Source organism: Callospermophilus lateralis, chromosome 17 (genome assembly GCF_048772815.1).
Source record: "Callospermophilus lateralis isolate mCalLat2 chromosome 17, mCalLat2.hap1, whole genome shotgun sequence".
In the NCBI taxonomy this organism is placed as follows: Eukaryota; Metazoa; Chordata; class Mammalia; order Rodentia; family Sciuridae; genus Callospermophilus; species Callospermophilus lateralis.
The window spans coordinates 7,260,472-7,273,709 of NC_135321.1; the positions used below are offsets into that span (position 1 = coordinate 7,260,472).

At 34.4% G+C, this 13,238-nt stretch overlaps 1 protein-coding gene across 1 annotated transcript in view; it reads left to right on the forward strand.

Annotated features, from left to right (window-relative positions):
- The window catches only part of Rttn (rotatin), a 157,393-nt gene that overhangs the window by 99,482 nt on the left and 44,673 nt on the right, over nt 1–13,238 (forward strand). Inside the window, exons 33-34 of the mRNA XM_076837051.2 lie at nt 4,300–4,486; nt 5,846–5,937. Of these exons, the coding sequence (XP_076693166.2) occupies nt 4,300–4,486; nt 5,846–5,937 (279 nt within the window). The remainder of the gene's footprint in view (nt 1–4,299; nt 4,487–5,845; nt 5,938–13,238) is intronic.

Below are 13,238 nucleotides of genomic sequence, written 5' to 3' on the forward strand. Positions count from 1 at the left end.
CTCCTATTTATTCCTTCACTACTCTGATGAATAAGGATTAGTTCATTTATGTAATGTATTCTTATTACTGTTCTTAGATTCTCCAGTGGTCACCCTTGCTGTTGATGATTTCATCATTGTGAGAAACATGCTCACCTGTCCAAACCCAAAGAATGGACTGAAAGACTAAAGGTATAGAGAAAGTGAGGCTTTTAATCATGGATTTTAATCTTGTCTGGATGGGCAGGCACACCTAGAGCAGTTACAATCAGCATTTTATTCCCCAGAGTGCAAGGTCCCTCCCCTGGTTCCTCATTGGCTGAGTACTGTGGGTACCCAGGGTCTTGCACATGCCAGTGTTCTTCCCAAACATTGCCAAAGTTTTACTGTCTCCTGTTGGGTTATTTTAAGAAATGTGTCTTTAGTTGTCCCCACCTCCCTTTGTTCTCTTGTGGTGGGAAGACCTTCTCAGGTTGAGTGCATTTTAGAACAGACATGCATGCATACATACATAGTTGGTTAGGCCAGCCCTTTCCCCCTACCTCCTGTTAATCAAGGGGCTATGAATTGACCAGTTCACACTTTGGTATTAACTGCTTTTATTGTCCCCTCCAGCTGCCTCTCTTACATCCCAAGTAGTTTTATATTTAAGGCTAAATACTGTATGCTGAAAGTGGACCAGTGGACTTTCTGATTTCCACAATTAGCCATGCCTCCTGTCTCTTGGCCCCCATATTGTACATGTGGCTAGGTTGTTATCTGTTCGTTGGTCTCCTCTCTGACTTCTAATGCTAATCTTCACTAGTTTTTTTTTTTTTTTTTTTACTTTTGCTTTATGAAGACTGATTATGTTTGCATCTTTCCTGAATTTGTGTCAGTTGATTCTAAAAACTGAAGATCAGTAATTCATTGCAGAGCCATTTAGCCATTTGTAGTCACATTTCTTTATCTCTGCTTCCAGGACTGACCCATGTAATACTCAGAGGAAAATCCCCTGGTATTCATAAACATGTAATATGTACATATATACAAATAGTGTGTGTGTGATTTTAAAAATTAATTTGGGAGATTTTCTTTCCCTTGGAATTTCTATTATTTTTTCTTGCATTGTGAGTCCCTATCATATCTCAGGTTTTACTTAACTCTTAATCATCTTTTCCCTTCATTTAGAGCCCCTTTTCTTAGTAATTTTCTTCAAAATGATCATACATGCTGTCTAATAACAAGCATGTTAGAGTTAAGCTGTATGAAATCTTGCAAAATTAAAAATGTCTTTAAATTGTACTGAATTGATAATGTGGCTAGTTAGCAGATACTAGGTGGAAAGGCCCAGCTCCTGCAAGTTTTCCCACTGTTTTCTGGTAAACAGTGCTTTTGACAAGAAGTCAGTTCCAGGATAATTCTTTTTTCTTCTTTGTGGCTAATCTTTTATTTGGCATCCTCTCTTTATTCATGGTATTCTAGAGTTTTATGATTATGTGTTGTTTTTTCATTCCTCTTGACAGTAATTTATGCTCCTTAATTTTAAGTCTTAGGTTTTCCATATCATTTTGACATTTTTTTTCCATATTTCTTTAAAAATGATTTTCCCCTTTCTTATGCCCTGGAAATCTTATGAATCCCATATTAGGTCTCCTGAGCTGATTTTCTCTTTCTCCTTATCTTGTACTGTTCTCTTAGTCATTTTCGCACTGCTTTCTGGATATGAATTCTCTTTTACACAGCTGAATTAGTTTAGATTTTATTTTACATCTGTTTTTATGGCTTCTTTTCCTATCTTTGTTTTCTCAATCTGTTTTTTTTTTCTCTTTTATATTAGGAAGAAAGAATAAGAGAAAAATGAATTTTTAAAATTTATTAATTGAGAGATAAATATATTTGGGGTAATTAGATTACCACTGGTAATTTTACAGTTTGGTGAATAACAAGAATTTTCATAGTGTATTTCCTGTAGTACTTCTCACTTATTTTGAAAATGCTTACAACACAAAAAAGTTCATTTTCAGAAGATGGTGGGTTTTTGTAACTCCTGCCTTCCCAGCAGATGGTACAATGGTCTGGCCCTCAGCAGATGGAAGAGCTGTTCAGGAGCTACAAATACTCAGGTGTTGTCTGCTTTCAAGATTTACGTGGTTGGCGCACTCCTTTACCTATTTTGATTAACCCTTTGTGAATTTAGGGCTATGGTGTAACTGATACAGGATGCAATGATGTATGTACTCTTTTGCAAACTAAAATTTTTTGCGGGGACGTACTGGGGATTGAACTCAGGGATACTCAACCACTGAGCTACATCCCCAGCCCTTCTTGTATTTTATTTAGAGATAGGATCTCACTGAGATGCTTAGTGCCTCACTTTTCTGAGGCTAACTTTGAACTCATGATCCTTCTGCCTCAGCCTTCTTAGTTGCTGGGATTACAGATGTGTGCCACTGCGCCCAGCAACAAAACTAAATTTTGAATACTTTTATGTATGTGTATAACAACTCAAAATTATTCTGGTCATCATATAATGTAGTTAGAAAAATATAGTTTTTGTTCCACTTTATTTAAACATTTTATTTTGTTTATTGAATTTTTTTAAGGTAGTTGTGGTTAAGCTGGTGAGTTAGTTTTATTATGTCCCCTATCCCACCCATTGGGGGTTAAACTCGGGGCCTTGAACTTGTTAACTAAGTGCTCTATCAGTGAGATACACCCCTAGCCCAACCTAGCTAGACTGTAATTCTCATCTTGGCTATTAATTCATTCCTTGAATATTGTAATGAAGGTTCTAATTGGTGATTTTAAGAAGCTATTGCATGTCTTCTGTGTGACATATTTTATACATTTAAGAATAACTCACTTAAAGGGTAGAACATTTTGAAACTATGTATGTCAAGGTTGGCTGTAAGGTTGTGGATGAATACTTTACCCTAGAAAATTAAATTAAGGTAATGTGTGAGAGGACACTTTTTTGGTAACATAGGCCTTGGTTAATAATGAGAGTGTCCTGACTCTATATATTCTCCTGCTTTATCTGCTTCTTCTAGACCTCTAAATTTATATGAACACTATCATGTGCTAACTGTTCATTAGTCTTACTTCTTTTCTCTCTTCTTTTTGCAGTGCTGGGGATAGAACCCAGGTTCTTGTACATGCCAGGCAAGCATTCTACCACTGAGCTATAACCAAAGCGCTGTTAGTCTTACTTCTCATTTAAATTGCTCTATTTGTAGAGAATAAACTCAGTGATGAATAGATTTATTACAGTTAACAATAACAACTTCATAATCATAAAAGGTATTCAATATTGAAAAGGTTAATTGTAATGATAATACTTCAACAAGAAATGTTAGAGGAAATTGTTAACATTGTTAGTGTTGCTATGCCTATAACTGGTGAGTTACAATGTTTCTGAATAGTATTGATACCCTCTCCCCTGTTGTTAGGAGAGGTGTGAGAAGACACATATAAATATGTCTTATGGTTAAGGGTAAACTTTGAGTGTGTTTTGACCATACTTTCCTTCTTGTTGGCATTTAGATTTCTACTTTTCCCTTTCTCCCAGGGTATATTTAAAAAAAAATCTGAACTTTAACATTTTCCAGAAAATAGAAATATTTTTAAACTAGTGATGGTGGTATTGTCAACTTTAAACCAATCCTGTAAGATTGATTTTTATCAATGGATATTGTAGGAAAATTTAGTGAGTAGCAGTGCAAAAGCTAGTGGAACAAAAGTTCAAAGAGATAAAATTGTGTAACAGTGGATTCTTTTCAGGTGGCAGGTGTGTATATGTGTGTGTACGCGTGCACGTGCATGGGTGTGTGTGTGTGTGTGTGCATCATTGTGTGTTTTTTCCTCATGTGGGTTTATTCAGTGGAAAGTAATTTGGCAAGCAAATTTTAACATAGATATGGATGAATTTTTAAATTTTATCTTATTTGTTTGATAGATACAAAAAATGTATTTGAATATAATTATTTGGACTGCATTATTTTGGATATTTTAATAATTTTTTTACTGTTGTCTGTAAGTTGAAAAGTACTACTTTTATTGTGTTTGTTGCTTAAGTATGTAATTACCTGGGTAAAGCTTTCCAGAGACGCATTTTGAATGATGTGGCTTGTCAAGAGATACAGTAGATGATCCTGCTGTCTTCAGAAGGGGGCGTAGGCAGTGCAGACTACAGTGTTAGGAAGTGCTTTCTTTCCTCTAGGTTCGGCTGCAGTGATCATGGAAAGGGTGTGGTAGCATTTGGTAGCACCCATTTGTTTCAAGCAGAAACTGTGCGATAAGTTAGTGTCTTTCTCTTCTTTTCTCCCTCTTTTCCTACAGGGCCCTTGTGTTCATGATGAGGACTCTGGCCTGTCACTCATAGGAAAACCTGCCCTTCAGGCTCTTTTATATCACTGCCATTTTTATGAACATTTGAATCAGATGGTGAAACACTGTTACCTAGGACTGTATAGGTTTGATTTGAACGCTTCTGCTTTTGTAATTTCAGAAGGCAGAGATTCAAATGGTAAGTAGAATATCTTTATATTTTACTTTTACAAGGTGTAACTTTTTAAAAAGATGTTCAAACCACGTGTGTTTGTTAAAAATCACTTGGAAAAATAAAAAAAACTACATGGAAGATATTTAATTTAAATGGGAAGATAACCTTATATTCTATATATTCCCTTATATTATACATTATCATCTCCAGTCCTAATACCTAGAGGATACCCTTGTAATGTTGGAATACATTTTTTCCAGTCTTCTTTCTCCGTGTAGCTTCTGTGTGTTTTACGTAATCATGTTCAGGTTTTTTGTGCATTTTTGTATTCCCTTCTTTCACTAAACATTGCTTAAGAATTTTTCTGTTATGAATTCTTCATGGAAGCCATATTTGATACCTCACTGTTTCACAAGTTTGTTTCAGGCTTTTCAGTGAACTTTTATAGTTTTTTTCTCTATTCATATTTCTTAAACTTTTTTGGAACACTCATTCCTTGGCAAATTATGATCCTTTTACCCTTCTTGTGAATGACATCTTTTCCTACTAAAATTTTTAATTTGTTTTGCTAATGGCTTGAAAAAGCTGTTTATTTTTGGTATATTACTCATTTATCAAAATATATTGCTAAAATATTTTTGGTTCTTTATGTAGATGCTCTTGGATTTTCTAACAGGTATTAGAACATATAAATAATTGTATCTCATAAAAATAAATAGTTTAATAAAATTGCCTTGTATTTTTAAGTTAATTTTTAAAAGCAATTTTTTTAGAATCTTGATATAATTTTACACTTATAGAGAAGGTTAAACCATAGTACAAAATTTCCCCAGAGTTAACATTAGTATTTACTTCCTACTTCATGTGTGTTTGTGAATATAAGTAATATTTGTTTACATGCATGTATATAAGTGTTTTTTTCCTGCACCATTTAAAAGTAGGTTGCAGACATGAAGTTTTTTTATTCCCAAATACTTAATTGTGAATTTATAGTTCACTTTCCTGTTCACTCCCTAGAGGAATCTAGAAGAAAGTAGATATTTGATAAAGTTTTTGAACATTTTGAATAAATGTTCCTATTACGAAAGTGACTTGTTTAGATTTTTCCAGATCTTTGTTACTCAGATCATGGCTCTTGAACCAAGTGTCTCGTAACCTGTGAACTGTTAGAAAAGGACATGCGTAGCCTCCATGCTGGCTTAGGGTGTTAGACTTTCTGGGACTAGGATTCAGAAAACTGCTTTAACAAGCTCATGATGATTCTTGCACATTAAAAGCCTTTCTCTGTAGACCTTGGTTGGTTTCCAGAGGTGAGTATTTTTCCTATTAATTATTGCAGTACCTAGGAGAGTGTCCATGTTTATAACTTTCTTGTTGTCGCAGGTTTGGATGACTCATTTAAGTTTTGGAGGGCTCCATCAAGAATGTCCAGTCAAGATCATGAACCAAGTTCTCTCTCTACCACAGAAACAATGGTACTTGCAAAGAATGTATGAGTACTTACTTAGTTTTAATCTCTGAAAAATAATGATGAGATAAGAACAGATATAGACTATAAGGTTATGATTATAGTAGATATGAGTTTTTATGAAGTGTTCTCTGTGCAGAATTCTGCTTTTTTTTTTTTTTTACTTAGATTATTGCATTTAGCCTATCACCAGTCATACATGGTAGATTCTTTTGTGCTTTTCTATATAAGCAGGTCACTCAGAAGTTAAGTAACTCTGTAATCAATTGTGCCAAAAGTAGCAGAGTTAGAACTTCAAGTTAGGTTTGCTTGCTTCCAATTATAGTTGCACTAATATCCTTTTAGTTGAGAGTTTTTTATTCCTCTTTTCTACCTTTTTTCATAGAATCAATAGCATAAAAACTGAAAATATTTAGCTTTAATAATAGAAGAAAAAAGCCTCTATGTGATTAAAAATAATTATCCTGAAACCTCACTTAAAGGCAAGGCATCATGATAAAGTTTACCCATTCAAATAATTCCAGTATGGTATGAATGATTTAAAATGCATTCCTAAAACTCGAATCACATAGAAACTTCTCTAGATTGTCTGAACTACCTGAAATGTATCTAAGCTGGCTTACCACCTGTCTGCCCTCAGCTTTCATTCATGCTTGAGTTGCTCTGTGCCTAATGATTCACACTAGCTTTCTCTTCGTTACATGGGTACATAATCATTTTTCTCAATGGAAAAACATGTTTAATTTTAAAGTGTTTTGGAGATTAGATAGTGACTGTGTTACAGAATCTATTAAAAAGGCAAAGGTTTTGAACCTTTTCAGGAGTAAAAACTTTTATGAAAATAATAAATAATTATATAGACATTAATAAAATTTGCCTTCTACAATCTCCCAAACATGGGTACTTTTTGCTACAATTTTAAGAATATTCTTTTTTCTTTTTCTCCTAGGAAAAGAGTTTGCTTAGTTATACATTGGGTTTGTATATAGAAAAGTGGGATAATTACCCTCCTTCCACTAGAGGTCATGCTTCCCTTTCCAGATCAGGGCTAGTGTAGAGCTTTGTTTCAGCAGGAGAAACAGGATGGTTAAATGCCACAGTGAGTTCTGTTAATTGGTTATTTAGTTCACAGAAGGGCAGCATCAATTTATGCTTAAAAGTAAATCATCTCAGGTTGTTCTGTTAAAAGAACTATAGAATAACTTTAGAAATATTGTACATTCTTCAGTTCTTTCCTTATTGTAGGTACTGAGTAAATAGTAATTTCTCTAATTAACTTTGAATTATCATGGCTAATCTGTAGACACCATTTAAGCTGTATTTTTTTCCATCTATACAAGAAGACCTAAGAATGAAAAGCAAAATCAAATCAAACTTTTACATTTCTCTATTTTATATCAATATATACATTTTACATGTTAGAATGCTATATTTTCTGAGAATAATTTTGGAACTGTTTATTAAAAATCATTATTAAAACAGAAGTACCCGGCTGGGGATGTGACTCAAGCGGTAGCACGCTCGCCTGGTGTGTGCAGGGCTCTTGGTTCAATCCTCAACCCCACATAAAAATAAAATGAAGATATTGTGTCCACCTAAAACTAAAAAATAAATATTAATAAAATAAAACAGAAGTACCTCTGTGCTAGTCAACTTTCTGTTAGTCCACAAAATACCTTAGACAATCCATTTAAAGGGAGGAAAGGTTTATTTTGGCTCATGGTTTCCCGGGGTTTCAGCGTCTTGCTGTTGCTCTGAGCCTGTGTTGGCATAGTATATTCTGACAGGAGCATGAGGTGGAGGAGGCCCGTTACCTCATGGCAGCCAGCAAGGAAAGAGAACAGGAGGAAGGGGCTGAGGTCCCAGGATCTGCTTCAAGGGCAGGCTCACCAGATATCTAACTTCCTCCCCTGGGCCACCTCTTGAGAGTTCCAGCCCCTGTCCCCCAGTAACACTGTATCCTGAGCACCAGGCCCTCAACACTTGGGCCTTTTGGGCACAGAGTTCACACTGCAACAACCTCTATTCATGTAAAGGTCTTTAACTTCTTTGTGTGTGTGTATGTGTGGGGGGGTTACATAGACTTTGAAAAATTTATACCATTGAAATATTTTAATTTTTAAAAAATTTTAATAGATAGTTCTATGTAGCATATAATTTTTTTTTTCCCTGAGAGACTGATATTTTGTTAGAATTTTTCAGTCAACTCTTTTCCATTTTTTTTTTTTTAATTTGTAGACAGAGACTTTGGAATTGGTGGATTTTTTTCACAAAAATAGTCTTGTTACCCTAATTCTACTATTTGTCATGTTTTCCTTATCATGCCTCATATGAAGTATATTATTGTCCCAAAAGGAGAACAATCTGGAGAGTTTATTATGCCAGAGCAATGATATTTGGACCGAATAATATTTTCTCTAGTATAAGAGAAGGTCGAACTTTCAAATTGAGGTATAAATTGAATGAGTGTAAATCTTGCCAATTTGCTTATCTGGTTATTTATATCTTTATTTTCTTTATCTCCTAGACTAGAAAAATTGCAGTTTTTTGTTTTTTGTTTTTTTTTTTGGTTGGTTGGGTTTTCCATTTTCTCATTCTAAGAAAAGCACAGTCTTTTTTGATGTGGGTCGTATTATACACTGTGCTCTTATTGGGTCATTATCCACTCTTTGCTGTTAATGCCACACTAGGGGTTTTAATAGTGTTTTCTAATGAATATTAGTTCAGTTGGTTGGCACGCTTTGTGATCACTGGGACCTGTATGTTTTATTAACTGCAGATAGAGTAAGCTGGGTATCATCGTTACCTTCAGCGTGTTGTCCTTGTAAGTGCTTCCTCAGAAGTGGCCCCCCTCCAACTCAGGCATTTGGTATTGTTTTTCCTCCCAAAATCACATTTCTGTTCTCAAAGTACCCAAAATGGCTGTGTGTATTTATGTCTAGTACCATACCAGTATGTAGCAACAGCTTGATGGCCAAAATTTGGTCATTTCTGTTACTTTTGAGCTGAACAGTGTGTGCATTCTTAAAAATCTGTTATATATCTTTGTGAAATATGTGGAGAACGAGTCTAAAGAATTGTTACCCTAACTCTACTACTGATTTTAGTTTATTTCATTTAAAGAGAATTTAACTTATTAATCTTTTTTGTCTAACTAAAAGTTAGTCTTACTCTTCTATTTTACATAAGAGGAAATATTTGGCTTTAGCTGTTGGTCACCAAGGTGTACGCTACTCCAAAGCCAGACGTATGTGATGCCATAGTAGATACTGGTGTGTGATGCTATAATAGATATTGGAATCAAGGTGCAGTGCAGTTACCCTGGACGGATGATGAAATAGAAAGTGATTTTATATAGTAAGTAGCAACTGAAATGGTCTCTAAAGGACTAACCTCTTCTTCCCTCTTAAATGTATGCATATATTTGTAAGAGGCTGAAAAATGCAAAGATATCTTAGGATTGAATCCACTTAATACCCACTTAGTTAAACATCTAGTTGAGAGCATAAAGGGTAATTAGAAAATAACTGGATACTAACTCTTTTATATTGAAAGTATTACACTTTCAGAATATGCATGGGATTGTTTGGTGTAGAGTATGTGGGTGGGTAAGTCTGAAGATTGATTACCAGAGGAACCATATAGCAGTTAGTTAAGAAAGTTGAATCAACTTTGGATTTGAAGATATGATAGCAATTAAGGTAAAAATATAGGGGCTGGGATTGTGGCTCAGTGGTAGAGTGCTTGCCTCGCATGTGTGAGGCACTGGGTTCCATCCTCAAAACCACAAAAAGTAAAACAAAGGTATTGTGTCTGTCTACAACTGAAAAAAAAAAAGACAGGTGTTTCAGTAAAATGAAATGGCATGAAACATTACAATTTAAATTAGAAAAGTAATGTATTGACATTTGTTTAGGAGTTAGTTAAAAAATGTTTCATAGAATGAAGAAGAATAGACCAAGGACAATTTAAGAAGGGATGGATTCAAGAGGCATTTTGAAGAAAAGTAGTTTTGACATAGGCATCAGTGATTTGGTGTGTGTGTATCTCCAATAAAGTGACCAGAGGAAAACTTGAGAAGGCAATGTGTTCCATAGTGGAGATAGTAGAGAGGAATAAAAGAAATAGTATGCCTTGTTAAATAAATTTCAACTCCCCGTGGATTACCAGGGACTAAAACTCTTGTTTTCTAGTTCCTGAGTATGTTAATGTAGATCACTGGGGTACAGTACAATGAAAAAGAACCAGCTATTTTTTTCTCTTTTGGGTTTTTTTGGTATAAAAATTTAATATTAAGTCTATTAATGAAACTTAAATATTGATGGTTACTGATACATATACATTATTTTTTCCTAATGAAATGATATTTAGAATATAACATTAGAATGACTATAATAGGTAAAAATAGAATATTCATCCTGTTCTATTTGCATAACATTATTTTATAAAAAATTACTCTTTTAAAAAATGTTATTAGAGCAAATGAGATTTATGTTTCTCTTTTTTTATAATGATTTAAAACAGACTAAAGTATTTTAAACAAAATTTCGTGATTTTATTGAGCAGGTAACTACCACTGAGTAAAATCACATTTGGATCTTTTTTTATATTTGTGCTAAAATTATATTTTGGTAACGGCTTGATCATTTTATATAATAGTAAACTTCTATGTATAGAAAGAGTCAACTTTCTCACATTTTAGAGCTCAGATTACTATAATTTCTAGTTTGCCATGGGCTATTTTACCTGTATTAAATGCTGTGAGTGGATTAAATTGTTAGATCCACACCGTTTGTTGGTGGACCCTTTTTACACATGAAGAAATAGCTTCAGAGAATTTAAGTATTGGACCACAAGGCTTAAAAGAGGAGGGAATGAGATAAGCACTGGAAAATTTGCTCTCCCTCTAAAGGCAGCACAGTACAGGGGCTATGGCCAGGTCTGCAGTAAGGTCTTCTAGTTGACATCAGGAAGCTTATATCATCCCCTGTTGTTTCTTTCAATTGTGCTTTTCTGAGCTTTCTTTCTTTTCTTTTCTTTTTTTTTTTAATAGACTATACACAATCCATTGAAGGATGAATCTATTTCAGTTGAGCTGATTTAAATTTCTTGTTACAAATTAGAATTGATGATTACAAATTGGAAAACAGGAGGAAGGAAGCCTTTTTGCTCTTAAAATCTGTTCATAAAATGGGCCATAGATTCGTATAGAAACTTTAAGTTCTACTCTTTGCCATGTTTTTAAAAAATGCTACTAGATTTGTTAGTCATCTTATATCTGAAAGTTTATACTCCTCAATCAGCATCTCCCTATTTTCTCAGCCCTAGCTCCTGGCAACCATATTTTGATTAATTTGAAGCAGTTTTAGGACAGTGGCTTTAAGTACCATCAGTGTTATCTCTTCTGACTAGCTCTTACTGCTTTCTCTGACATCAGTAAGGAAATAAGGCTACAGGTGTATAGACTTCAAAGAAAACTGCTTTACTTGTCTTATCAAGGACATATAAATTGAAAACCTTAGGCTATGTCCTATGACAGATGGACAAAGTTATAATTTTACACTGAAGCCATTTTAGTGAGTGTAGAAAGTGATGGTTACAAAAATCAGATAGACTGACTGGGACAAGAGGACAACCCTAAGCCCCCACTTGGGGCTTCCTGCTTAAAATGGGTTAGAGAGCAGAGAGAATGAGAATTCTGTGTTATGAAGAAGGAAGAGGAGTTTACAAACCTCAGTGTGCTCCAGCCCAAGTACTTTCTTGTCATACATATGATGCTGAACTGAGGATCCAAATTGATGATCTGAGCTGGGCAAATCCCTTAACTTCGTAGTCCTCATCTCTAAGGAAGGATGAAACTGCACCTTCAGTAGTTAATGTGTGACTACCAAGGCTCCAAGTAAAAGTAACAGATTTGCATACCAAGCGTATTATCAAATATAATCAAATTAATATTGGTGATTATTTACAAACAAGCACGAATTTGAGCATAGCAATTCAGCTTAAGACTTTTTTGTTTTAATACAAATTTCAAAAAGGTAATACAAATTTCAAAAAGGATAGTAGAAATATATATAATCCCAAATCAACTAATAATGTATTACCATATAAAGAAGTCCTTGTGTGTTTCTCACTACATGGAGTAAGTTATAATATTGGTACTTTTTGAGAGCATCATTTCTAAATTGGTGTCTTTTCCCCGGGCTTTATTGAGGAAATTTATGACGTTTATTAATGCCTCACCTTTGACTCCTTTGTGTTCTTCATAAGAGCCAGATATTTAGTGAGCTCTTATAAACTTTGCTTTCTTACCTGGAATGCTAAAACTACAAACCAGTTCCCTGCCTCTGTTTGTATCAGTAATGATAAGGGCTTCTTGAGTTGGCTCTTGAAAGAATGTTCAGTGGAATGATAAAAGGGTTCCACCATCATTTGTCCCCTTAACTTTCTCACATAGCCAAAGGAGTTTGCAGTAGGAGCCAGATAGATTAACCCACTCCTGCATAGTCTATGATATCAGTATTTATGTTTGTTTTCTTCCCAGAACTGAAAACTTATCTTAATGTCTGTTAACAGGAACATATTTTACACACCTCTCATTCCAACCTGAGCAAATACATTTTTTTAAATGAACAAAATTTTTTCCCTATTATTTGAATCTAATATAAAGTACGAGACTTAATGCCTGTTTATGAGTGATTTATTTAGACTGAACTAAGTAGCCTTAGGTTTTGCTTTCATTGATCATAGTAACCCTAAGGTACAACACTTTAAATGTTAGGTCTGTACACAATCATCATATGAATGTTACACACCACATAGTACCTGAGTCTGCACTAGCATTGATTTATAAGTTCTGTTGATATCAGTTGCCCTGTGCTTGCACTATCCCAGAGACTTCCTTGGTGTGAGCACCTCACACCCTCTTCCAGAGAAGAAATCAATGGTAAGAAAGTCAGAGTTATCTGACCTTGCTGGATATGATGTTTTTATGTAGGAGGTGCCAAACATATCAACCTGGGTGCTTTTAGTTGTAGGAGGCTACACAGTCTGCTCATCTCTAAGCCTTTGGGGTGAAACTGCATTTGCTTTCCAGAGCATTTGCTGTTTAAAATTTTAAAACATGCTGTATTCTGAAGCACAGTATCAAAATGTTGAATTCTTAAAGAATTTTTTTTCTGGTATGAGACAAGGTAAAGAAAAATCTTTTAATACTTCTGCTAATTTTTATATGCATTATTGAAGTAGTGTGTGCTATTCAAAACATTAAAAAACACTTACTATAAATCCAGAAGTACAAAATATCTC